At 46.8% G+C, this 24,656-nt stretch overlaps 1 protein-coding gene across 1 annotated transcript in view; it reads right to left on the bottom strand.

The window, feature by feature from the left end:
• CPXM2 (carboxypeptidase X, M14 family member 2) overlaps positions 1-9,743 on the bottom strand; it is a 108,789-nt gene extending 99,046 nt beyond the window's left edge. Inside the window, exons 1-2 of the mRNA XM_083149428.1 lie at positions 9,241-9,743; positions 8,608-8,931 (exon numbers count right to left, since the gene is read on the bottom strand). Of these exons, the coding sequence (XP_083005554.1) occupies positions 8,608-8,923 (316 nt within the window). The 5' untranslated portion in view covers positions 8,924-8,931; positions 9,241-9,743. The remainder of the gene's footprint in view (positions 1-8,607; positions 8,932-9,240) is intronic.
• Positions 9,744-24,656: the final 14,913 nt, after the last annotated feature.

Genomic DNA, 24,656 nt, shown 5'->3' with positions numbered 1-24,656 from the left:
GCTCCCAAAGACACGGAGGTGACTGATGTCTGGCTTCTTCCCAGACCAGGCCTCTAAGGGGGTTTTTCCCTTCACGGCCACTGTAGGTGTTCTGTTTTTCAGGTATACTGCAGTAGATACAGCTTCTGCCCAAAAACTCTTCTCCAGGCCAGCATCGTTCACCATCGCTCGTGCTCTTTCAACGATTGTTCTGTTCGCCCTTTCACTTACGCCATTCTGTTCAGGCGTGTAGGCCATCGTCAGCTGATGCTTTATGCCATGCCTTTTTAGGAAGTCGGTTAGTACTTCATTTTCGTACTCTCCCCCATTGTCGGATCTCAGGACCTTTAGTTTTAGGCCCGTCTGAGTTTCCACTAGGTTCTTGTACTCCACAATTTTCTTGATCACCTCACTTTTCTTCTTTATGAAGTATACGTGTGTCATTCTTGTGGCGTCATCGATGAGAGTCATGAAGTATTTGTAACCACTGGTTGACTCCTCTTCCATTGGTCCGCACACATCTGTGTGTACCAGAGCTAGTTGTGTTTCTGCTCTGCCTGCTGACTTGGGAAATGGGTTGCGGGTCTGCTTGCCTTTTATGCAACTCTCGCACACAGGTCTTCCGGTGTCTTTCACTGTGATTCCTGTTGCCATCCCATCAGCTAATTTCTGGACATTATCATATCCTAAGTGTCCCAAACGTCTGTGCCAGAGCTCCATGGACTCATTTTCAGCAGAGGCTGCCAAAGCTACACATTCATCTGTGTCTAGGACGTATAGTTGGTTGCATCGGGTTGCTGAAGCAATTACAGTCCCTCTTTCATTATGCACCATGCACTTGCCCTTTGCAAACTGGACTCTGTAGCCTTTTGCCTCGAGTACGCTGATAGCGATGAGGTTACTTCCCAATTCTGGTACATACAGGACGTCTTGGATATCTGTGACTACTGTCTGTCCCTCAATTCTTAGTCTCACTGTGATTGTCCCAACACTTGAAGCAGTAAGGATCTTTTCACCAATCCCGGTAACTGTTGTGGGGTTACACTGTGTTAAAGAATTGAACCACTCCTTGTTGCAGCTGAAGTGTCTAGAAGCTCCCGAGTCCATGTACCAGAGATCCCTCCTTGGCTTGTCTGTTACATTCAGTGCTGACTCGTTCTTCTTATCATGCCGCTTGTGCATGTCACTAGTGTTCTTCAGCCTGCATTCTGAAGCCTTGTGCCCTACTTTGTGGCACACATAACATTTGAATGTGCATTTCTTGGGTTTCGCACCCTTTGCTACTAAGGCAGAACCTTCAGCTATGGCATCCTTGTGGATTCTCTCTTGGAACTGTAGTAGTTTGGCTCTCACAACTTCAGTTGTAAGCTTGGTCTCATTTGACTCTAGTGCGACAACCAGAAAGTCAAATTCCTCTGTCAAATTCTGCAGCATTACCATTGCTACTTCTTCCTCATCCACTTTTGCTCCTACACACGCCAATTGCTGAGCTATCGATAGTATTTTATCAATATAATCGTTCATGTCCTTGCATGCATTCAATTTTGTTCCATACAGTGTGCGTCTCAGACTTATCCTTCTCATTAAGCCTTTATTTTCATAAGCACCTTGTAAAGTTGTCCACATGTCCTTAGCGGACTCCTTCCCACAGATAGTAGAGTAAACATGCTGCTCCACAGCCAGGCCTATTGTGCCAATGGCCTTGTCTACCTCTTCTGGGTTTGGACTTTCTCCTGGGGCTATTGTGACTTTCCATAGCTTCTCCCTCTTAAGCTGCATTTCCATAGCGAACTTCCATGTAGTGTAATTCTCTGAGCCTTTGAGCTTTGGAAAGTTCATGCTATGCCCTGTACTGTGCATTCTCGTTAACTCTTCCACAAATGGCAATTTAGAAATAATTCCTTTGTGTTCTTTTATGTACTGCGCTAGCACTTTGTCTTCAGGGGGTTAATCTTCGCGCACGTGACGTGCTGGGCCCATAACCTATTGGCAGAGTGTATATAAGTACGTGCAGTGTGGTTGTTAGACCTCACACTTAGAAGATATAACCAGTTTGAAGGGTTTATTCAAGTGGCAGGCTTGTAGGTTACAACAGTACTTCATGTGTTAACTTCAAGCAGTAATACAACTTGTACATTTGGTAACGACAGTCTCTGGTTGTTACTTAGCTGTAGCGTTTTGGCGCGTGCAGGGTAAATGACAGTCTGCTGGTTTACGCTGCGGTATCTCTCCCAGTCTCGCTGCTGCCAATGATGACTGATCTCCCTGTGCAAAAGGTCACGCTGGTAACGGGTTTACAGCGGGGGCTTGCTCCTATGCGCTCCGGTGCACGTGGAGCTACAAACAGCATGGACGGAGTCACACACGATCTGAGGCACACACTAACGCGGGGACTTCCTCACAGGAAGGAGTAACGCTGCCAGCAGGGTCAGGGGTCTCTGCCCTGCTATTCGCTTAAGCGACCTGTCACTCAGGGTGACGCTTAACTACGTTGGCTGCAAGGGGGAAAGGGAAGACTGTAAGTCTCACACTAAGCAGTGTATGCGGAGACAGGCGCTGAGCGCTGCAATCTAACATATAGTGGGGGCGGGGGTGGCGTTGGGGTACATTTAACATTGTAAGCACCCATTTGGGTGCTTAAAAGCACCCTTTAGGTTGCTTATACAATGTTTCATCGCATAGGGGGCAAAAATTGCGTCGCATCGCATGCCATCGGGTGCATGGCATGCGATGCGATTCGATAAAAATATTGCGCGATGTACATCGGGGGCGCCGCTATAATACACAAGTACCAAGAACTGTGTTTAGAGGGATTCTACTGTATTCAATGAAATCAGGGGCACGTTCCCTTATTAAGCTGAAAATCTTGCGAGGAAATGTGGTGACACCTCACCTCCAGTCCACCAGGGTCTTGTGTGCCTTAAATGAACCAGATATAATGCAAGATATAATTCCACTCATCCTAGCCATTATCTCGTTACAGAGCACGCTGGTTCCACTTCCCAGCTAGACTGTATTATCCTCAGACAGAAGTGGCTCAGGAGGATTGTTCTAGCACGGCGGTGTCCGATACACAAGTGATATATTTATATATTCAGTCGGCATTCTGCTGATGTAGATGGCGGATTATGTAACAGAGGCCTGATCTGCTCATCTGTATTGCATTAGACAGAAGTCAGGTGGTTTCTGTTAGTGTGAAGTATATCTGATGATACGTGCACTTGGCTCGGCTACAGAACAGTTCCTGGATAGAGTTGCAGGCTGAGGTTTGGACGGAGCATTAAATGTCAGGAACAACAGAAAGCTGCAACAGGGTAAAACATTTCCAGTGCAGACCGATCATCTCTGGGGAGCCACACCGACTGCCAGTGGGGCCAAGATGAGGGGGGTGGTCCTAATTATTCTGGCCTGGGCTTGTTGGAGGGGCCCAGCAGGTGCCTGGGGGAACACTCCCCACCCACCTTCTTTAACCCTACAGCCCTGCCAGTTGCCACCGCATCCCAGCGGTAGGGACAGCGGGACAGGCCCTGATAATCGGGACTGTCCCGCTGAAATCGGGACTGTTGGGAGGTATGCTAGAATGCTTTTCTGTGAGATTTACTGTTCAGAGCCAATGTGGAGTTTAAAATGTTCCACCTCACCATTAGAGGCGATGGAACTCAGTTCCAGCCCGTTCCCCCTCACTTTAACCCCTGTCTGCCACCCTGATGATTGCTTCAGTGTCCTGTCCCCTGATGCAACTATCCATATTTACCATGTACTTGTCCTAAACTGTCTTGTGCTGTATTTCGTTATGTGTTTTTGCCCATAACTATGCTTTGTAAAGCGCTGCGGAATATGTGTGCGCTATATAAGAAACTGTTAAATAAATAAATAAATAAATAAATAAATACTCATCACTCTAACAAGCATAGTATGCCTCTTACATTAACCCCTTGAGTGGTGTGTTTTTCTGAGGCAGGTTTTTCCCACCCCAGAAATACCCACCACAGACCCCCCCCCCCCTATCCCTTCTGTCGCTCCCCCCCCACCCATCTCATATGCCGGAGTTCCCCTGCGGCCATTCACAGCAATGACCAGACGGCAGACTCGGGGATGTTCGGGGCGGCTCGGGGGGACTCGGGCACCCGAACTCCCGAGCAGCCCCGAACTTTCCCGAGCAAGGCCTGCTACCGGCGCATGCTCAATGCAGCGATTGACAGAGCGGAGGGTGGGGGGAGCGAGAGGAGGAGAAGGGGAAGTGACCACTGGGGGGTGTCTTAAGAGGTGATGCACCAGCGGTGCACACCTGCATATTGGTAGTATGCGCGGAAACTTTCCGGGCATACCACTGAAAAGGTTAATACCTGTGCATTATTAAACCTGAATAGAACTCACTTTGTGAAATGCTAAGTGGCTATTTCCCGAATTTGGTTCGGAGACTGATGTTGCGGGTCTGCTTATGCGTTTGGGTGAAAATACGCATGTGCTGACCCGCTGTGTGTACGCCTTCGGCGAGTATCACACTCACGAGGCATCCACACAGACAGGGGTGGAAATGGGGTGGATAGTGGGTTGTCGCATAGAAACACCCAGAATTTCCTGGGCGTGCCCACAAAAACGGTAGGTGCACCCTGAAAAACACTGTGCATCACCATAGGAAAGCCACCTCCCCCCCCCCCCCCTCCTCTTCCGCTGAGCTGCAGCACGGAGGTCCCGGAGCGCAGGCTTCTTCAACTCAGGATGCCGGCAGCCAATTAAAATGCAACACTGGCTGGTGAGCCAATCAGACGTACTGGCAGCCACTCTGATTGGCTGCCGGTGCAGCATTTTAATTGGCCGCCGGAGTCCTGGGTTGAATAAGCCTGCACTCTGGGACCTGCTTTGTTCAGTTCACTGAGCGCAGCACAGCGGAGGCAGTCGGGGGGTTGCAGTGGGCAAAATGAGCTGGCCGAGCCTTTGCAGAGGCCAGGGCCCGGGATAGAAATACCCACAGCACCCCCCTATTGGCGGCCCTGCCTGTAACCCACAGGCTACTACATGTAAAGCCATCTTCAGAACAGGTTAAACACAATATACATTGGAGATATTTGCTACTGTCTCTTCATGGTGTATCTGGGGGATCCGTAATATTTGTGGGTACACCCGGAATACACCCACAAATATTAATTGATAAATAGGCCCCTTATACACTTACCATATTCAGCAGTCCTGGCATTGCTGTCAGCACAATCTTACAGTATGTAGATAATGATAACGCTATTTCTTCTACTATCTATTCCTGTGTTGCCCAGCCTGCAATATACACAGACAAAACACAAGCACCCAGGATGGGATGCAACATACAAAACTAATAATCAGGAGTCTTCTGCCAACCAAGACATCGGACGCTTCATACACATTACTGAAAGTTTCTCATTTCCCTTTTATAACATTGTAAATCACTAATAAGTTAGTAGTAATAACAGTCAATTAACTTTTTATTTGTATGGAACCTGGAAGATGGTCCTCTCCTTTGGCGGCTGTGGATGGGTCTCCAGCGCTAATGGGTCTGATCTGCACATGTTACATCTGCCTAGGGGCACAGAATAAAGCCATTGCTATCAATGGATATAAAAATGTTGGAGGGGTCCTATTCACACACACAACGTCCTCTACATATGCTTCCAGTCATACATAGTAGCCATCCTGTATAGACCAGTCAGATCCCAGCCTGCTAAGTGCTTGTACTGTATGTTTGCCATATGGCTCCTTAGCCGCACTTGGCAGCTCGTGAGGTCATCCATGGCAGCATCTGACAGTATTAATACTTCACAGATTTTACGGTATGTAGCACATCTGCCAAATGAGACAACGTTCCACATATTGTTACAATATTGTTGGGGATATGTACTAAGGGCCTGATTCTTGTTCACTCGCAAAAGCAAATTCTCTCTAATGGACAAAACCAAGTGCACTGCAGGTGGGGCAGATGTAACATGTGCAGAGAGAATTAGATTTGGGTGGGGTTTGTACTCTCTGCACCTGTTACATCTACTCTCTACATTTACAATTTGCTTTAGCAAGTGATTCGGTTCGATTTTGTCTTACTTCCTTTTCGATTTTGCTTATATAGTCAAAATCGAATTGAAATTGAGCGGTTTTAAGCTGCATTCAATCTCGATTTGATCCCAATGCGCGACCTCGCGGCATTGAATTCGAATAGAAAAATAAACTGTGCAGGCGACTATATAGCACAGATCTGTAACATACGGTCTAAATGGAATGTGTACACAGCACCGTGCAATTCAATCCCGAATGAATTGAAAATGAATCACACCGTGTGTACTGGGCCTAAACTTTTGAAAGTGATACTTTTGAGAGTAATAAACTACCAGTCAATCAGCTCCTAACTGTACATTGTCTCCTAACTGGCATTGTACAGGCTGTTTTTAAATGACAGCTGGTTGGCTGGCAGTTTATATCTCAGCTTTATGGGTCTATTCAGAAAAAAGGGAACCAGTGGAGAAGTTGCCCATGGCAACCAATCACATTTATCAAGTGCACTTGTACATGTACCAGCTATTGGTTGCCATGGCTGCTCCTTTTTACTGCTTCCTGAATAGACCCCAGTCTCTCTCTACAAGGCTTAGTACATAGAATAAAATTGTAATGAATCATTCAATAATTCATTCATTAATGGACATCACATAGAAATGAATTGTCTCTTGTTTCACACCAATGTGCATATGTTTTTAAACCATTATATATCTCCCCAGACCCAATGTCCAACAACATGTTTGTACTGATGGGTTTGTGGACTCATCAGCAATGTTCCGTTTCAGTTATCACATACATTATTGATATATTACAGTTACAATCTGCGGATCCAATCTGGTGCGCATGGGACCGCACATCAGATGGGAATCATAATTAAATGACATACTCTTCACACAACTAATCGGCCCAATGTGTCTAAATTGCGTAGATATGGCCACCGTAACGCCTATAAGCGTGGACATTAACTGCTACATCTGAGAGGTGTGTCATTAAAATGATTGACATCCACATGTAAATGAGCCCCTAAGCAATCGGTAAGATCTACTTGTTGATGAAAAGACACTGATGCGTGTCAGGGCTTTTTTGTGTAATGTGTTTTACAAGTGGTTCCATTTATGTGCCCACGATAAACTCTATGTAAAAATGTATGTGGCCAAAGGGATCATTGGTACAGATGTATTAAGCCTGGTAAAGTGATAAAGTTGTTATAAAGTATGGTGATAACGCACCAGTCGATCAATTCCTAACTGTCATTTTTCAAACGCAACTGATTGGCTGATGCCTTACCACCTTCCACTTTATCTCCACTTTATCTCTTTACCAGGATTAATACATCTGCCCCATTGTGCCTTATAACCAATGGAGGGAAATGGCGCTGATGATCCCACCTGAATGAATATACTTTATTACTGATTTAAGATTAAAACAGCTACATAATGTTGGGAAGGTGCAATCAGGGAGATTTCTATATTCTTCAGGGAGTCAGGGAGATTGCCGCTATTTTGGGGAGTCTCCCCGACAATCTGGGAGAGTTGGCAGGTATGCCATGGATTTAGGATGTTAATAGCTGTCAGTTCTACCTCTAAGGTGATGAATTGAGCAGGAATTTAAGCAGTGCAAAACGAATGGAGCACACCGTCTGATTTGTCCTGGCTCAGACTACATATGGGTTTTCATTAGGAATTTAAGGCTCTTTTATGTTGTGATCTTGCCGTGTCAGATGCAGATACCGCAATCATGAAACATCCAGTGTGTTTCTACAAAATCCACTTACAGTAGCACTAAGCAGGTACAGTAGCACTAAGCAAAAGATGCCACATTTATTTTTAATGTTCCGTTCAGCCCGGATTTACAGTACATGACAACCACTGGCTATCCACTAGAGAAGAGTTTCCATAACTCGTACAAAAAATATGGTGTCACAGTGCTGAAGTGTCAGTTCTGCAGGATACAATGGTGGACTTTCACCATAAGTCTAACCAGGACCCCAACCACACTACAACTTCACAGCAGAATGATCCCACTTTTCCCAACAATACAGCGTGGAATAGTGAGGCAAAGGCAGACGTGGAACAATATCACGGGAACCCCTGCTAAGCAGCCTGTTTGCATTACATTTAACTCATCGTTACTAAAAGTAAATAACTACATAGGCAACCATTGTAAGAATACTACCTAAACTACATTTATTATACATAAAAAAAAAAACTTTTTGTAAAAGTTTTTAGTGGAGTGACGTTTGAAGGTCATTTTCCTCCTTAAGGAACCCTCGCCCCCTAATAGATTCTGAAGACCCAGTTACCATATAATGAGCATGGTTAAACAGGTCACCTAAAGCTGCAGTGTCAATCTCACTGTATATCATTGATTTTGCAACCTGACCCTCAGCATGTGCAGGAATACGGAGGAATATCTGGAGATTCGATCAATAAAGGATAAAAAAGAATTTATATTTTTCGCTCAACATGCCAATACTTGGAATTCTTTGCATTAAGAAGGAAGAGCTTCTGTTTGACCTCTGAGTTACAATCAACGCATTAGGTGCATAGCTTCAGGGAGTTAGACGTATGGTAACTTATTGTACGGAAAGTTATTATTAAAGGTAATTACCTTGTTTCTGCACATGGGATTTATCTTCCTTCTTGCTGCTTTTCTTAGATTTATTGATATCTTTCTTGGAGACTGGATAAACCTCTTCTCTAGTGTCCTGACTCTCATGTATCACTTCCACCATGGGTTCCTCTGGGGGTATCTCCACCTCTCCCAGGGCTGTCTGTAGATCCTCGTGGTCCGTGTAGGAGTAGAAATGATCCCTTGACACAATCTCCTGGTGATAATAGTCTTGGTCATCGGAGGGTCGGGCCAGGGACCTCTGCACAAGCAGGACCCCCCAAATCCAGAAACACAAATCCAGTTTCGGGATCATTTCTTGATCTGTAATGAAGTGGAATAAGTGAGAACTTGGGTACGGTAGCTGCTTTAGATAAGTAGGGGATGAAAGCGTCACGTAGAGTTCCCAAAAGCAGAATAATTAGGAGAAAGGAAGGAACTGGTGCTTGATCGTTCTACAGCATGCTGGTGGTGCACAGGGGAGATCAGGGGGACAGAGATGTAACAAGAGAACTTCAAGCAAGTTAGTACATCTCACTGCAGAGTGAGAGACTTGTAATGAAGGTGGTAATAACAATACAGAACTGAAGACCTACAGATGGGACAGTAGGAGAATCCAAAGACAGTTCTTACCCTTAGAGGCTGCTTGTGGTGCTTTGTCTACTGAGGTCTCTCACGCAGAGGAGGTATCACAAACTCAATAGGTTGGCTGAGGATCCTCTGCAGGGGCCTGAACTCTGGATAAACAAAAAGTTTGTCTCTTGGTAGAGACTTCTGCATCTTCTAGTAGACCCCAGTTTAACTAATACTCTCCCTCCTTCTATCTCTCTCTCTCTCTCGCTTGCTCTCTCTCGCTTGCTCTCTCTCTCTCTCTCAAGTGAGCAAGTGACTTTCTGAAGCCCCAAGACACTATTTAAACTGTGCAGTGAGTTGAATGTAATCCGTGTGTGATGAATAATTCCAGAGAGAATGTTTCAGGAGTGTGCAGAGAATGACGGGGCAGGCAGGTATAGAGCCTGCACAGGGGCTGTCCTGTTGCTGTATTGTACAGTTGCAGGCAGCTTTGCCAGTAGGAGACAGTGGGGAAGGCTCATATATCAGAGGCTGGGAGAGGCTGAAATGATTGACTACATTCTATTTTTACAGATTAGGAAATGAGGAAAAGTTGAAAGCGAGAGGGAAGAAGTTGCACTGTGTGCATATGTGTGGGAACTATAGGCGATGATACAGACATACAGTAGGCATGCACAAGAGGAAATTCCACAGAATCCTCCTACTAGAGCAGACATACTGAATAATACATGAAAGAAAACCCTTTGCACCACCATATTATTACACACTGACTCGTCCTATATCAGCTCCTTTCCATATTTATCTGTAGGCTTTTGTAGGACAGGATGCATATACAGATGTGGACAATTTTGGGGACCAAGTAAAAACTGGAACCGGACAAGACACCGGAACGCCGGACCGGTCATCAAACTCTGCATTCCGGAGCTTGTAGTGTCCTGCCCCGGCGGTGTATTGTCCGGGGGGATGTCTGTGATAGCTTTGACATTCAACATGGGGAAGGGGAGACTACAGCCCCCCCCCCCTCCCCGTGTGGTCCAGACTGTTGTGGTTTTTGATACATGCCCGGCCCAGTACCATACAGGGAGGCTTTATTCTCTCCACCCCCCCCCCCTCCTCTCCATGGTGACAGGTGTCACAGGCAGCCCCACCTGACTATACTAGACGTTTTGGTGCAGAGTGCCGAAACAGCACCGGTGCCCCCTTCATCCCAATATTTTGAACAGAGGCAGTGCACGCTGAAGGTGCACACATAATAAGGTGTGGTCTCCAAGTACTCTACATAGTAGTGCAATCTAGCTTCTTTTATGCCACACAGCAGAACATCTCTTATACACAGCATGTCACTTACTGTAGAAGTACACCTTATACGCAGTATGTCACACAGCAATACCCCCCTTATTCACATCATGTCACAGAATTAAATTTATGGATTGGTTCATATATTGCTTAAAAATTTGTGGGTTAATAAATAAATCTATTCAGGAAACAGTAATTTAGTCGTACAAACCACCTTCACCCCACCGCCATAGGATGACTCAACTGGCCGTCGACCCAGTATTTGCCACTGGTCCAGCTCCCGACAGCAAAGCTCCGCAATAACGTGGGAGAGACATCATCGTGAGACTAGGGATGACCATCGACAAAATCATTGATGGTTTATGACCGATGTACAATAGGTTTGCAATCGATGGGGAGAACCAGATTGTTTCCCCTCCATCGATGGCTAAGCATAACCAAATAGATTTTTTTTTTTCTTGTCCATGGTACTAGAACATGGAGGATAGCTCCGTCCCCGACACCTGTAAAGCCTTGCCCCCAACTACTGACTCCCACAGGCAAAAAAGGGATGGCCATCGATAGTTAAACCATCGATGGTTATACATCACATGGTAATCTTACATCGATGGTAATCATGGATGGCAATAGTGTCGATGGCCATCCCTACATGAGACACTGCAGCAGAGAGAGGCGGATTGACAAATGCAGCATATGATAGTTGAAATCCTGCGATGGGATTGGTCAGTGGGTGATGCTGATTAACATGGCAAATGGAAAGCTATTCCCACAGGTGACTGTTTGCAGCCTGTCTCCAGCCTATCTCACTGCTGCACAGGAGGGGCCAACCGCCACAGGACACATTTGGGAATATATCGTTATCAGGACAAACATACAGATCGATACATCCTACCTGAAGAAGAAAACCTACCAGGTAGACACATTCAGGTACTAGGTACATAGAGACACACACATCACAGGTACAGCACAGGCACATGGTCAGCAGCTAATGATGGAGCTGGACACGCAGTGACAGCTTGTATGGGCAGATATCCGCCAGGTGCTAGGATAAGAGGCAGGAAGGAAGGTGGTGATAACGCTCCTGACAGCAATGGTAGTCAGGGTATGTATCAGCGTTGTCAGCCAGGTGGGCAGCAGAAGGTCGGGAGTCATTTCACACTCAGCGCAGCAGCCGGAGATGGCGCTCTCACAGCTGGGCGCTGTACGTGCCCGGCATAATGATCCGGATGACGCTTATAGAGACACTCATCCAAGCCAAATAGATAAGGCAGAATCAGGGATTACTTGATTCCATGAAGAAGTTTTATTCACATATATGTATGTATTATGGGTGTAAATATACAGGTAGCATTTACCGGGTGACCAGCGGCCTGTTTCATCTGCTGCCAGTTTTCCCCAGGGGCAACTGGCAAAAGTTGAAATGTCTTGCTAGGCACCAGGCACCGGAGCTCGGGTACCAACAGTCACTATAGATGGTCTAATGGTACGCAAGCTCTGATTAGCTCAAAAGCCGGTGCAGCATTTTAATTGGCTGCCAGCATCCTGAGTTCAAGAAGCCTGCGCTCCGAGTCCTGCTTTGTTCAGCGCACTGAGGGCAGTGCAGGCAGCACAGCGGAGGCGGTCGGAGGGATGCGGTGGGCAAAATTAGTGACCCGGGTCATTCCCTCTCTCTGAGAGGCCGGGCCCAGGACAGCTGTTCCCACAGCACCCCCCTAATGGCACAGCACCCCCTAATGGTGGCCCTGTATATATAAATACATATAGATATATACGGAAGAACGATACCCAGCGCATTAAGTCCAATGTCTTTTGAGCATATAACAATGTCCAATAAGTCCCACAATGTGTGCTGCTCCACTTGTAGGATCCACCACGAATCCACAGAGGTATTCTTGCAAAAAAAAGGTAAATGAAGCGCACAATCAGTAATATAATATAATATAACAATTTTACTTATAAAATACTGACATACATTAAGGGTAAAAACAGCAATGCTTGCCAGGGAGTAGTCGGGCAGTGCGGCAGGAAGGTCAGAATGAAAGCAGCCGTAGGCGGTGATCAGTCGCCTGCAGGAACCTCATCAAACAACCGCTCACTCGTATCCACTCCTTCAGATCGACATGGACAGCAGAGACGCCACAGTGTCGGGATCACTGGAAGCCACACCCAACGCGTTTCGTCACAGGTTCGGACTTCGTCAGGGTGTGGTATATATATATATGAAATTACATAAGTACATATATATAAATATATATATATATATATATATATATATATATATATATAGTTACAGTACGGTCCGGCACTCTCTCTGAAGGGTTGATTGCCCCGGTGCCTGTCTCAGTAGACAGTGTAGCATAGGAAGAAAGACTAGCACTCGTAGGTCTTTTCTCAGAAAACTGTATTCAGTAAACAGTGGAACAAAACCAACGTTTCGGGGCAGCGCCCCTTTGTCAAGGTGTGTGTTCACACACACCTTGACAAAGGGGCGCTGCCCCGAAACGTTGGTTTTGTTCCACTGTTTACTGAATACAGTTTTCTGAGAAAAGACCTACGAGTGCTAGTCTTTCTTCCTATGATATATATATATATATATATATATATACACGCTATGTTGTCAGCATAGGCCAACGGCAGCCTAGCGTAGTTTCCCCACGGCAGCCCTGCATAGTCAGCGCAGCGTAGTCACCATACTGTCCACCGTGAGCTGCAGCTCTGTCCCCGGCGTCCCTGGCAAGCCTAGTGAGTGCCTCTCACACAGCGCCCGTAACCACCAGATCCCCTGCGCTGGCGGACACTGGCAGAGAGGCGATCATGTGAGCGCCGGCGGAGAGGCGCTCCAGCTGCCTGGGACGCACAAGCGTCTCATACGCAAGTGCGTCTCAGTAAGTCGTGCAGCAGAGTACGGCAACCCTGCCTGTGTCCGTTTCAGGGAGATGGTCGGGGTTAGGGGTTCGGTCTCATGTACAAAGGGGGACCATCGAGCCCTGAAGCGTGTCGAGCGGGCGCGGAAAATTAGCCCAAAGCATGGCGAGCGCAGTAAGCTCCACGAGGGGACCCGGAATACACGTCAAGTAATCCGCGTCCCCTCACGGGGCTCACTGCGCTTGCCACGATTTGGGCTGGTTTTCCGCATCCGCTCGCCACGCTTCAGGCTCGGTGGCTCACTGCGCTTGCCACACTTTCTAAAATCAACTCCACGCTGACGTGGATAGTGGTGGTATGAACTGGTCGGGAGGACACGTACCCCGTGCGCTCGCCATCCATCTGAAACAATAATGATGACACGTGTTAACTGTGAAATGGATTTTACTGACATGAAGAAAGAAGAAAAACAATGATCAATGTTAAATATTAGAGTAGAACAACAAGTCCCAGAAAGGTCAAAAACATTTATTCTTCCCTGACAGCAGCCCCTCCAGATGCAGCTGATGTTAATTTGGCTGCATTTTAAATGTGATCACAAAGGGCCTGATTCAGGATCAATCAGTCCCTGGTGTGTTTCCCTTTGTGCAGGGTAAATACTGGCTGCTTTATTCTTACACTGCAATTTAAATTTCAGTTTGAACACACCCCACCCAAATGTAACTCTCTCTGCACATGTTACATCTGCCCCACCTGCAGCACACATGGTTTTGCCTATTTTGAGAACAAATTTGTCCTGTCTGAATTAGGGGCCTGATTGTTCGCACAGGGCTCCCTGCAAACAGGTCTGTATCCACCCCTTGCCCCACAAAATCCCACCTTGCGAATAGGTTTGCAAGGGCTGCAAATGGGTACATATCCATTCACATGTGGCTGCTCAGAGGGAAAAATTATTTGATTTTAACTAACCATTAAATGACCTTTTCTCTGGTCCCCACTGTTTGGAGCTACTGCGTAGCCCAGGACTCACTCCTCAGCAGCGAACAAAACAGCCGCTTCCAGCCGGCCACTGACGCCATCTGCCTGTTCCAGCAGGCTTAAGAGCGCGTGCGTTTTCCCTGACACTCCCAGCGTTTCAATGGGCTCACCCATCGTTTCTGGCCATGAAACGTCCAATATCCACCCCGTCGCTCACCTGCGATCGGCTTGCAAATAGAAATATTTGTCAAAGCCGTTTGCAGCCGGGTATCGTGCATGCGCATTGTGGCCAATGCGCAGTAGCCCAAACATCGGCCATCGGCAAAATTTGGGCATGGTCAGAATAGGGTTCTTAGCTGCAGCAATACATGCAATTTTTTCAGCCAATGATTTGTTGCACACACAAATAAGACCTTATCTCATTTGTTGTGTCTGGGATACATTAAGACAAGGGGACTCTGAAAGAGATTTCAACATTAATCTCTTCCCATAACATCAAGGTCATTGTTATATAATTAATGAACTTATCCTCTACAGGCTTCTCCTTGTGGGATATACAACATAAATGGAACATAATTACCTTTAACACTTAAATATGGAAATGGCAGAGAAAGGGATACACCAAGACTTACGGTATTATGTGGCTTCATGCAGTGGCCAGGGCCGATGCCACCACTAGGCAGCTTTAGGCATTTGCCTAGGGCGCAGGCCACTGCAGGGCGGAAGTTGGAGCAGGGACTCTGCTGGATGGGATAGAGGTGAGCGGTGCAGTCGCCTATGTCATGCACTCTCTGGATGTAAAATTGGCAATGCTTAGCTGGCTATTAGTGCACTAACCCTGGAGATGGTCATGATGCAACGAAATACACAGTTGCTGCTTAGAAACCACGTGGAAGTAGCAAAGATCACACATCTGCTGGCAGACCGCTTCCAGCCGCTGAGCATCAGACTGAGTGGTCTGCTCCAAGACCCCAGAACCTGCTTGGAGCCAAAAGAAACAGTTACTGGCCTCCAGCCTCCGGCCCAATAAGCCAGCTGCTCCATGTGCCATTAAAAATACAATCACAACAAAATTCCCAAGATTCTTGAAATAAAAACAATATTTCCCCCACATGCGTTTCCTGCTTCTAAGCAAGAATGGAAATATCTCTGGACAGAAACAGGAAGCCTAATACTGGCAGGTCGGTCACTTACACCAGCCACATAGATACAAGGGCTTTGTTGTGTTCTAATATAGCCACATCTACAGTTGAAATCATTGATGGTTTATGGCCGAAGTTGAATACTTTTGCCATCGATGTGGGAGAACCAGATGGTTTCCCTACATCGATGGCAAAGGAGAACCGATGTTTCCTTTTTTCCCCCAAGGTACCAGGACACGGCTCCGCCCCCCAACATCTGGTCCCACCCCCGAATTCTGATTGGCCAACGGGCCATTCAGTGAAATATAATGGATGACCATTGATAGCTAAAACTATTGATGGTTATCCATCAGATAGTTTATGACTATCGATAGCTGGTGATTGATGGCGATTGCACCGATGGCCATCCCTATCCTGAAATAGTAATACACCCTCCACTGTCCAGTCAACATCATAGTGAAAGTTGTCAGTTGCATAATTATTTTTATCCTCACCAACTCCACCACAACCACCACCATAGTGGTCAATTCCATTACCCTGGGGGCGGGTTGGGGGATAAAAGTCAAATTTGCAGAGCAACATACATTGGATTTGATTGGCTAAGCCTAATCTTTAAGACGCCAAAGGGGTGACAAACTGTATTAAAAAGAATACATATATTCAGTGCACTGCCTGCTCGGACTTTATTTTTAATTCACATTTTTTCCATTCTATCTTTGTATCACTTGTGTCGGTTTTTATTTTTTCGCAGTTTTATATATAAAAATAAAAGTTATATTTGAATGCAATCAGATACACCATGCATAAGACAAAGTTATCTTCTTTATAATGTTCATAAGCCTAATCTTTAGTAGTTAATGATAAAGAACAAATTCCAAAATAATAGTTCTAGAACTGATAACGTCTCACCATTTTTACCTATGTACAGTATGTTTGAGTCTAGAGGGACCCAGTGGATCCTGAAAACCGGTCACAAACGTTTGAAAAGTCTGTAAAAAATGAGAATCTTTATTTAGTTGTGGAATCAATTGAGATAATCAGAAGCTGTGGTATTTGCTTTGGTAAGGGACAACCCCCTACAATCATCTTTGTACAATTTTAGGGGAAAAGTGGGCCTCTACCATTGGCAAGCTTCAGGCAGCTGTCTAGGGTGCTGAATTCTGGGTGCCACCACTGAGTCTGCCTATCACAAAATGAAGGATGTATATGAGGAAGACATTAGTGTTGTACTTAACCCTTTGAGTGCCAAAATCTCTGTCAGAGATGTTCAAAATATCTGCTAAAAATGCCAGCATCGCACACATTTGTTATATAAATTAAAATAAAAAATGTTTTGTAAAAAAAGATTACATACAGCAGTGGTTCCCAAACTGTGTGCCGTGGCTCCCTGGGGTGCCTCGGGACACATGCAGGGGTGCCCTGGGTTGGTGGTCCAGGACCAACTCAAATTATTAATGGTTAATTATTTATGAGCAAAACCAGTGCTGGCAGCTGCCAATCATAAAATGTGTACAAACAGAAGCAAATCCTGCCCTTTACCACATAACTGACCCAAAGAATCGCATATAAACCCCATCAAATTATATTTTATTGGCCTATGGGTGCCGTGAAAAAATTCTGATACTCCTAGGGTGCCGTGATTTAAAAAAGATTGGGAACCCCTGACATACAGTATCATAATTAATAAATACACAAACATAATAGAACCATACTGCACTTTCTAAGCTCACAATCTCCCACCTCATAGTAAGGCTCCTGTCTCTTCTTCCTGGCAGCTACTCTATTGTCCAGTGCGATGCTTAAGGGTTCAGATCCACACATACAGTACATGTAGTAGAAGAAGCTGGTACACTGGGCATGTGCAGCAGCTCTGCTCTGTCCCTTACACTGTATGATGTGGTGGCAGCTCTATTGATCATATTATATACCAGTGCTAGTGTTGTCATAATTTAAGGCACTTGCGAAGAGGAGGGGGGTTTCCGGGCAACCAGAAACCCCCCCTTGCGTTTGCCTATGACATGCACTCTTTGGATGTAAAACTGGCAATGCTTACCTGGCACTACCACATGGCCTAACCCTGGAACTAGTCATGATGCAAAGAAATACACAGTTGCTGGTTTAAAGGTCATTATGATGAATAAAAATGTTTACTTGCCAATTTTCGCACTTTCACTTGGTGGGCTGGAAAGTGGATATTGGTGGCAGTGTGGGGGGTCTGTGGGCAGTAGATTGAAGTTTTGCTTAGTGTACCAAGATTCCTCACACCGGCACTCTACGGCAATGGTCCTCAACTGCATTCCTCAATGCACACCAACAGTGCAGGTTTTATGGCTATCCCTGCTTATGCACAGATGGAATAATCAAACTGACTGAGGTACAAATTAAGTCACCTGTGCGTGGAGCTCCTGCAAGGGGGGAGGGGTGCACTGGCGAGCAGTAAAATGGGGCGGGGCTTATGGGGAAAGTATTTTATTGGAGGCGTGGTCAGTGTGATCATGACATTGTGGTCACGCCCCCATCAGACCCGATTTTCGGGAGGGTAGGCAAGTAGGGTTACCACCCGTCCGGGATTACTCCGGACAGTCCGGTAATTAAGACCGGCGTCCGGAGTCCGGACGGGTGGCTTTCCCGGACTATACATAGTCCGGGAATAACCCGCCCGCCGCCGCCCCCTCGTCTCCCCGCTCCCCTGCTCCCGTCCCCTCACGTCTCCCCCGCTGTGTATGCGGGAGAGACGTGCTGCTGCGGTGCTGCATATGCTGCTGGACCGCTAGCCAATGGCCGCTCGCGGTCCAGCAGCCACCAGTTGATTGGCTGCTGGACCGCGAACGGCCATTGGCTAGCGGTCCAGCAGCGGGAGTTAGAAATGTTAAAATCATACAGCACAGCAGCACGTCTCTCCTGCGAATACAGCGGGGGAGACGTGAGGGGACGGGCAGGCAGGCACAGGCACACTGACAAGCCTGTCTGCCTCCCGCAGGCGGGGGAGGGGGTTTCTATCCCCCTTTGCAACGAGCACACTGGCACAGATCAATCCCCCTAGGCAACGAGCACACTGGCACAGATCAATCCCCCTCGGCAACGAGCACACTGGCACAGATCAATCCCCCTCGGCAACGAGCACAGAGGCACAGATCAATCCCCCTCGGCAACGAGCACACTGGCACAGATCAATCCCCCTTGGCAACGAGCACACTGGCACAGATCAATCCCCCTCGGCAACGAGCACACTGGCACAGATCAATCCCCCTCGGCAACGAGCACAGAGGCACAGATCTATCCCCCTCGGCAACGAGCACAGAGGCACAGATCAACCCCCCTCGGCAACGAGCACAGAGGCACAGATCAATCCCCCTCGGCAACGAGCACAGAGGCACAGATCAATCCCCCTCGGCAACGAGCACACTGGCACAGATCTATCCCCCTCGGCAACGAGCAGAGGCACAGATCTATCCCCCTCGGCAACGAGCACAGAGGCACAGATCAATCCCCCTCGGCAACGAGCACAGAGGCACAGATCAATCCCCCTCGGCAACGAGCACAGAGGCACAGATCAATCCCCCTCGGCAACGAGCACACTGGCACAGATCTATCCCCCTCGGCAACGAGCAGAGGCACAGATCTATCCCCCTCGGCAACGAGCACAGAGGCACAGATCTATCCCCCTCGGCAACGAGCAAATTCAGTCCACCTTGGCATCGGCATGAAGCCCCTGGCATTGAGCATATAGGTAAGTGGCACTTATGTGTCAAATGTGTATGGTGTGTTATACAGTATGTCATGGGCATTGCTTAGTGTTATATAGTATGACATGGGCATTGCTTAGTGTTATGTAGTATGACATGGGCATTGCGGTGTTATATAGTATGACATGGGCATTGCGGTGCTATATAGTATGTCAAGGGCATTGCGTAGTGTTATATAGTATGTAATGGGCATTGCAGTGTTATATAGTATGTAATGGGCATTGCGGTGTTATATAGTATATCATGGGCATTACGGTGTGTTATATAGTATGTAATGGGCATTGCAGTGTTATATAGTATGTAATGGGCATTACGGTGTGTTATATAGTATGTAATGGGCATTACGGTGTGTTATATAGTATGTCATGGGCATCATGTGTGGGCTTATGAGTAATCGGAATTACAAAGTTCATTAAAACGTGCAATGGGCATTACGGTGTGTGGCATAAAATGTAATGGCCATTATGGCATGTGGTATACTATATAATGGGTGTGCGGTGTGTCAGCATTATGACAAAAATTTTGATGCGCGCCTTCGGCGCGCACTGTCCATGTTTTCCATCCTGTGCAAAAATTTGGTTGAGTCCTGGCATAATGTGTAATGGCCATTGCAGTACATGGAATAATACATCGTGATTGGCATCACGATGTGTGGCATAAAATGTAATGGCCATTATGGCATGTGGTATACTATATAATGGGTGTGCGGTGTGTCGGCATTATGTCAAAAATTTCGATGCGCGCCTTCGGCGCGCACTGTCCATGTTGTCCATCCTTTGCAAAAAAATTGTTGAGTCCTGGCATAATGTGTAATGGCCATTGCAGTACATGGCATAACACGTAATTGGCATCACGATGTGTGGCATAACTTGTAATGGCCATTATGGCATGTGGTATACTATATAATGGGTTTGCGGTGTGTCGGGATTATGTCAAAAATTTGACGCGCGCCTTCGGCGCGCACTGTCCATGTTGTCCATCCTGTGCAAAAATTCTGTTGAGTCCTGGCATAATGTGTAATGGCCATTGCGGTATATGGCATAACACGGAATTAGCATCACGATGTATGGCATAACTTGTAATGGCCATTAATGTATGTGATATAACATGTAACTGGAATTATGGTATGCAAAATCAAGAATGAAATGGAAGCAAAGGTTTAAAAAAAAAATCAACATAAGGCGGGTCTGGGGGCGGGTCTGGGGGTGGGGCTGGGATGGGTCAGTGGGTGTGAAAAAGGGGCGGGCCAATGTCCGGGAATCTCTCAACAAAAAGGTGGTAACCCTATAGGCAAGTATGATAGACTGTAATTGAAAAATGGTACCTAACAACTAATTGGTCGCTATGATCAACTGCTCCACTCTTTAGAAGCTTTCATACATCTTCCCCATAATTCCTTTGGGGACATTCATGAAAACATATTTGCTTTCCTTGTAATAGAAAATGGGAGTTTAAGGGCAAGATGCACTAGGTTTCAAAATTTCTAAAATGGAGAGTGATAAACAGCCAGCCAATCAGCTCCTACCTGCCATGTCACAGACTTATACCTCCCAACTTCTAGGGAGATGGAGGAGGGACAGAAAGATGCGCGCCTATGGCATGCTGGAAATTTGGGTGGCGTGGCCTAATTAAAGAGGGCGTGGTCTATACTCATGGCTCCTCCGTGAGGCCACACACACACACCCATTTTGACGCTATGGGGGAATGACCCAGAGGCTCTGTGAGCCTCTAGCCATGCCCCCAGCCTCCTGGCTGTGGGAATAGACGCTGTGCGTGCGCACAGCATTTATTCACTGCTTCTCAGCAGCTGACAGGGAGGACTCCCAACAGCCCCCCTCACCGCGGGACACTGCCGGTTTTGGGAGGAACGCGGGAATGTCCCCGATATCTGGGACATTCCTGCGGTAATCGGGACTGTTGAGAGGTATGCAGACTGTGTTTGAAAAATGTCAGGCAGGAGCTGATTGGTTGGTTGTTTATAGCTCTCCATTTTATCACTTTTGAAGTTTAGTGCACCTGGCCCCAAATCCATCTATAGCACCTGTTTTATTGGGCACTGCTTTCTTTTAATGACCCTCACAGAGCTGAAGGGTGCTGACATATCCACCTCCATCCCTCACCAGGCACTCCCCCTCCCCCACACACCTATGAACTTCATTGCAACCAGAGGCACATGACACATCTGTTTAATTCCCAGCGGATACATTCATTCTGCCAGGTTTGTCTGGAAGAGCCATGTTATCAGTTTCCAGGTACACTTATGCTGCGCCGCCGAGTTTTAATAAAGTTCACACTTACAAAATGGAAAACTGAGGTATGGAAAGAAGTGCGGAGCAGTTCCAGTGCAATCATACTATTCCCTGTGTGAAAAAGACCTTCATTAGATGGATAATTGGAGACAAAGTCATGCTGTTTTCTTTATTAATACTCGTGCAGAAAGCCCGTACTTGCAAAGTACTGTGTAAATTCCACATCTTGCTTATATCGGGGCCAGCAGCGCAGCCTTTCAGGATTATCTAGCAAAGCTGGGTTTTGGCACCTTCAGAGCTGAGTAATCTCCGATGCTGCACACAGTAGCACTAAGGCTGTGTACACACGGGGGCGATTTTGTCTAATATCGCGGGCAATATGGTCGCTGAGTGACCATATTGCTCGCAATGGGAGTGTGCACCGGCGATATATCGCCGGGTGCGTGCTCCCATTTTCTACCCCGTAGTGATCGCTGGTCGCAGGAACTAAGGCTGTGTACACACGGGGGGCGATTTTGTCTAATATCGCGGGCAATATGGTCGCTGAGCGACCATATTGCTCGCGATGGGAGTGTGCACCGGCGATATATCGCCGGGTGCGTGCTTCCATTTTCTACCCCGTAGTGATCGCTGGTCGCAGGAACATGCTCCTGCGACCAGCTGATTTCCACTGCCAAAACCAGAACTGTTATATTTTTGCGGTGTTTGGGTGATGTTAATCCACACAACAGAATAATCAGCACATTGGTTTATTAAGTATTCAGATGATAACAGTAGTAGAAGATACTGTATAAGAGGTTCTGCAGCAGCGGGAGGATCTGCACACACAGAGTAAAGCTGGCCATACATCTACAGATTGATTGTCCGATCTGGCTGGTTGGAACAAAAACCTGGTAATGGATGAGAGTAAATGAGAGTTGACCATTTGCTTTCAAATGCTGGAAAACTGACAAACAGTCACTCCAATATTACCAGGTTTTTGTTCCAACCAGCCAGATCTGACAATCAATCTGTAGATGTACACCCACCTTATGGCAGAGACAGTGACTATGCAGAAGCTTGTACTAAGTGTAATGCGCCAGATATGTGACATTGACTCACACTTGTCTGTAGTGGTGTAGTCGGTAATGTAGTAGTCTGTAGTGGTGACAGACTGCACAGCCGTGTAGTCTAATAATCTATGGTATAAGCGGCAGTGAGATCGCGCCAGGCTCCGCTCCGCAGTGATACTGCTCAGCAGTGTCACGCTTCTCTCTCACACAGTGGAGGAAAGAACTGAGTAGTCAGGTTCCTTCCTGCACAGACCTAACACTGAGGGTTATTCTGGTTCACTCTTTCTGACATATTCCTTCTTAGTTGGACAAACCATGTGCACTGCAGATGGGGCAGATGTAACTTGTGCAGAGAGAATTAGATTTGGGTGGGGTTTTACTTCAAATTGAGATCTAAATTGCAGTGTAAAAATAAAGCAGCCAGTATTTACCCTGCACAGAAACAAAATAACTCACCAAATCTGGACCGCCACGAGGGAAAATAGCGGTGGCCGTCGGGCACCCGGCGTTTTGACAGTCGGGATCCCGACGTCGGGTAAATGACTGTCGGGATCCCGATTGTCGGGAACGCGTCCGGCACCCGTCCAGAGTAGCGATGTGGAGTTCCTGTCTTTTTAACATGTTTGCTTTTTTGGTTTTAAGTGCCCCTTATATAAACAAAGCCATGCCTCCAGTTTTGGGGTTATTTCTAAAGTTTTGATAGAAGTTAAAAAATAATTCTTCAGCAGAACCCCATTGAATTAATTTGGCAGCTCTAAACCCCAGAAATCAGAAGATTTTTTGTTAATTTTTTTAATTTATGTCCGTAGAAGGGATGAGGGCGATCGCCCCCATTTCAATACCTATAAAAAGGTAAAAATATTCAAAAGTCTTTCAGAACAGGAAAAAAGAAATAAAAAAAAAGATTTCAATAAAAATATTTCCATTTTGGGGGGGGGGGGGGGGGGGTAACGACATAGGGGTCGATCCTATTACACCCGAAGGGTGCGGATGCGCCCGGTGTTTGCGAATTGTCACGACACCGGGCGAACTTTACGGCGGGCCGAATTCGCTGAAAAATTTTCGCACCTCCATAGAGGTGCGAGCAATTTTCAGCTAGTTAGGGTTAATTCGGGTGCCGTTTTCAGCGTTAAAACAGCACTTGAATGGGAACTCGCACACTTCGGGGTTAATAGGATCGACCCCATAGTTTCTTCATCAAGTAATACAGGCCAAAGGAAATTAATAAAATCTGATGAATCGCGAACTGTATTAAACCGGGGACAGGGTTAATATTTGCTAATATTGCAATGTTGTTAATCTGCGCAATTCTTGGAAGTCTGGATCCCTTGCCAGCTATGACGCCGCACTGGGCACTTTATCAGCTGGGAACCATATCTCCGGAAGTGTAGACGGAACCGCGAGCCAGAAGAAATGGGAAACATGGTCTTGTTTAAGTCTCTTTATTGTCTAAGCAACCTGTTAATCTTTTCATTGTCTTCAGATTTGTATTTTTTTTAAACCTTTTTTACTAATGGCAAATTGCCTACTGAAATATTCTCTATAAACTTGGCAAAATCGACCATGCGTTATATTATTGTCATGTTAAAATAGGACACCATTTATTGCAGTTAGGGTTGCCAATCCCGGAACATTTTTTCAATCCCGGAATTCGGGATTGAAAAATGCCCGATCCCGGGATTCCCGGGATCCCGGGATTGGCTTCCCTGATTAAAAAACCTGCCCCGGCCGCCCCGCATATTTACTTACATGTGCGGTGCGGCCGGGAGGGTGGTCGGTGAAGCTGGGAGGGTGGGCGGCTGATTGATGCCAGTAGGCGGGCGGGTGAGCAGCCGGGAGGCGGGCGGGTGAGCAGCAGGAGCCGGGCAGGCAGGAGGCAGGCGGGCGGGCGTGTCATGTTGGATGGCTGTGTGTGCGTCTGCTGCTACTAGGCCTGCGCAGCGTGACCTCTGGCCTTGTCACGCTGCGCAGAGCCATACTGCCGGGTAAGGGAGAAGCCGGGCAGCGTCTGAGCACACGCTCAGACGCTGCCCGGCATTAGACTGCGCATGCGCAGTCTAATCCCGAAAATCCCGGGATTGGAAACTCCAATCCCGGGATTGAAATCCCGGCGTTTTAGGGGCCAAATCCCGGGATCCCGCCGATCCC

Source organism: Crinia signifera, chromosome 6 (assembly GCF_055691185.1).
Source record: "Crinia signifera chromosome 6, ASM5569118v1, whole genome shotgun sequence".
In the NCBI taxonomy this organism is placed as follows: Eukaryota; Metazoa; Chordata; class Amphibia; order Anura; family Myobatrachidae; genus Crinia; species Crinia signifera.
This window is presented reverse-complemented; position numbering and strand designations above follow the sequence as displayed.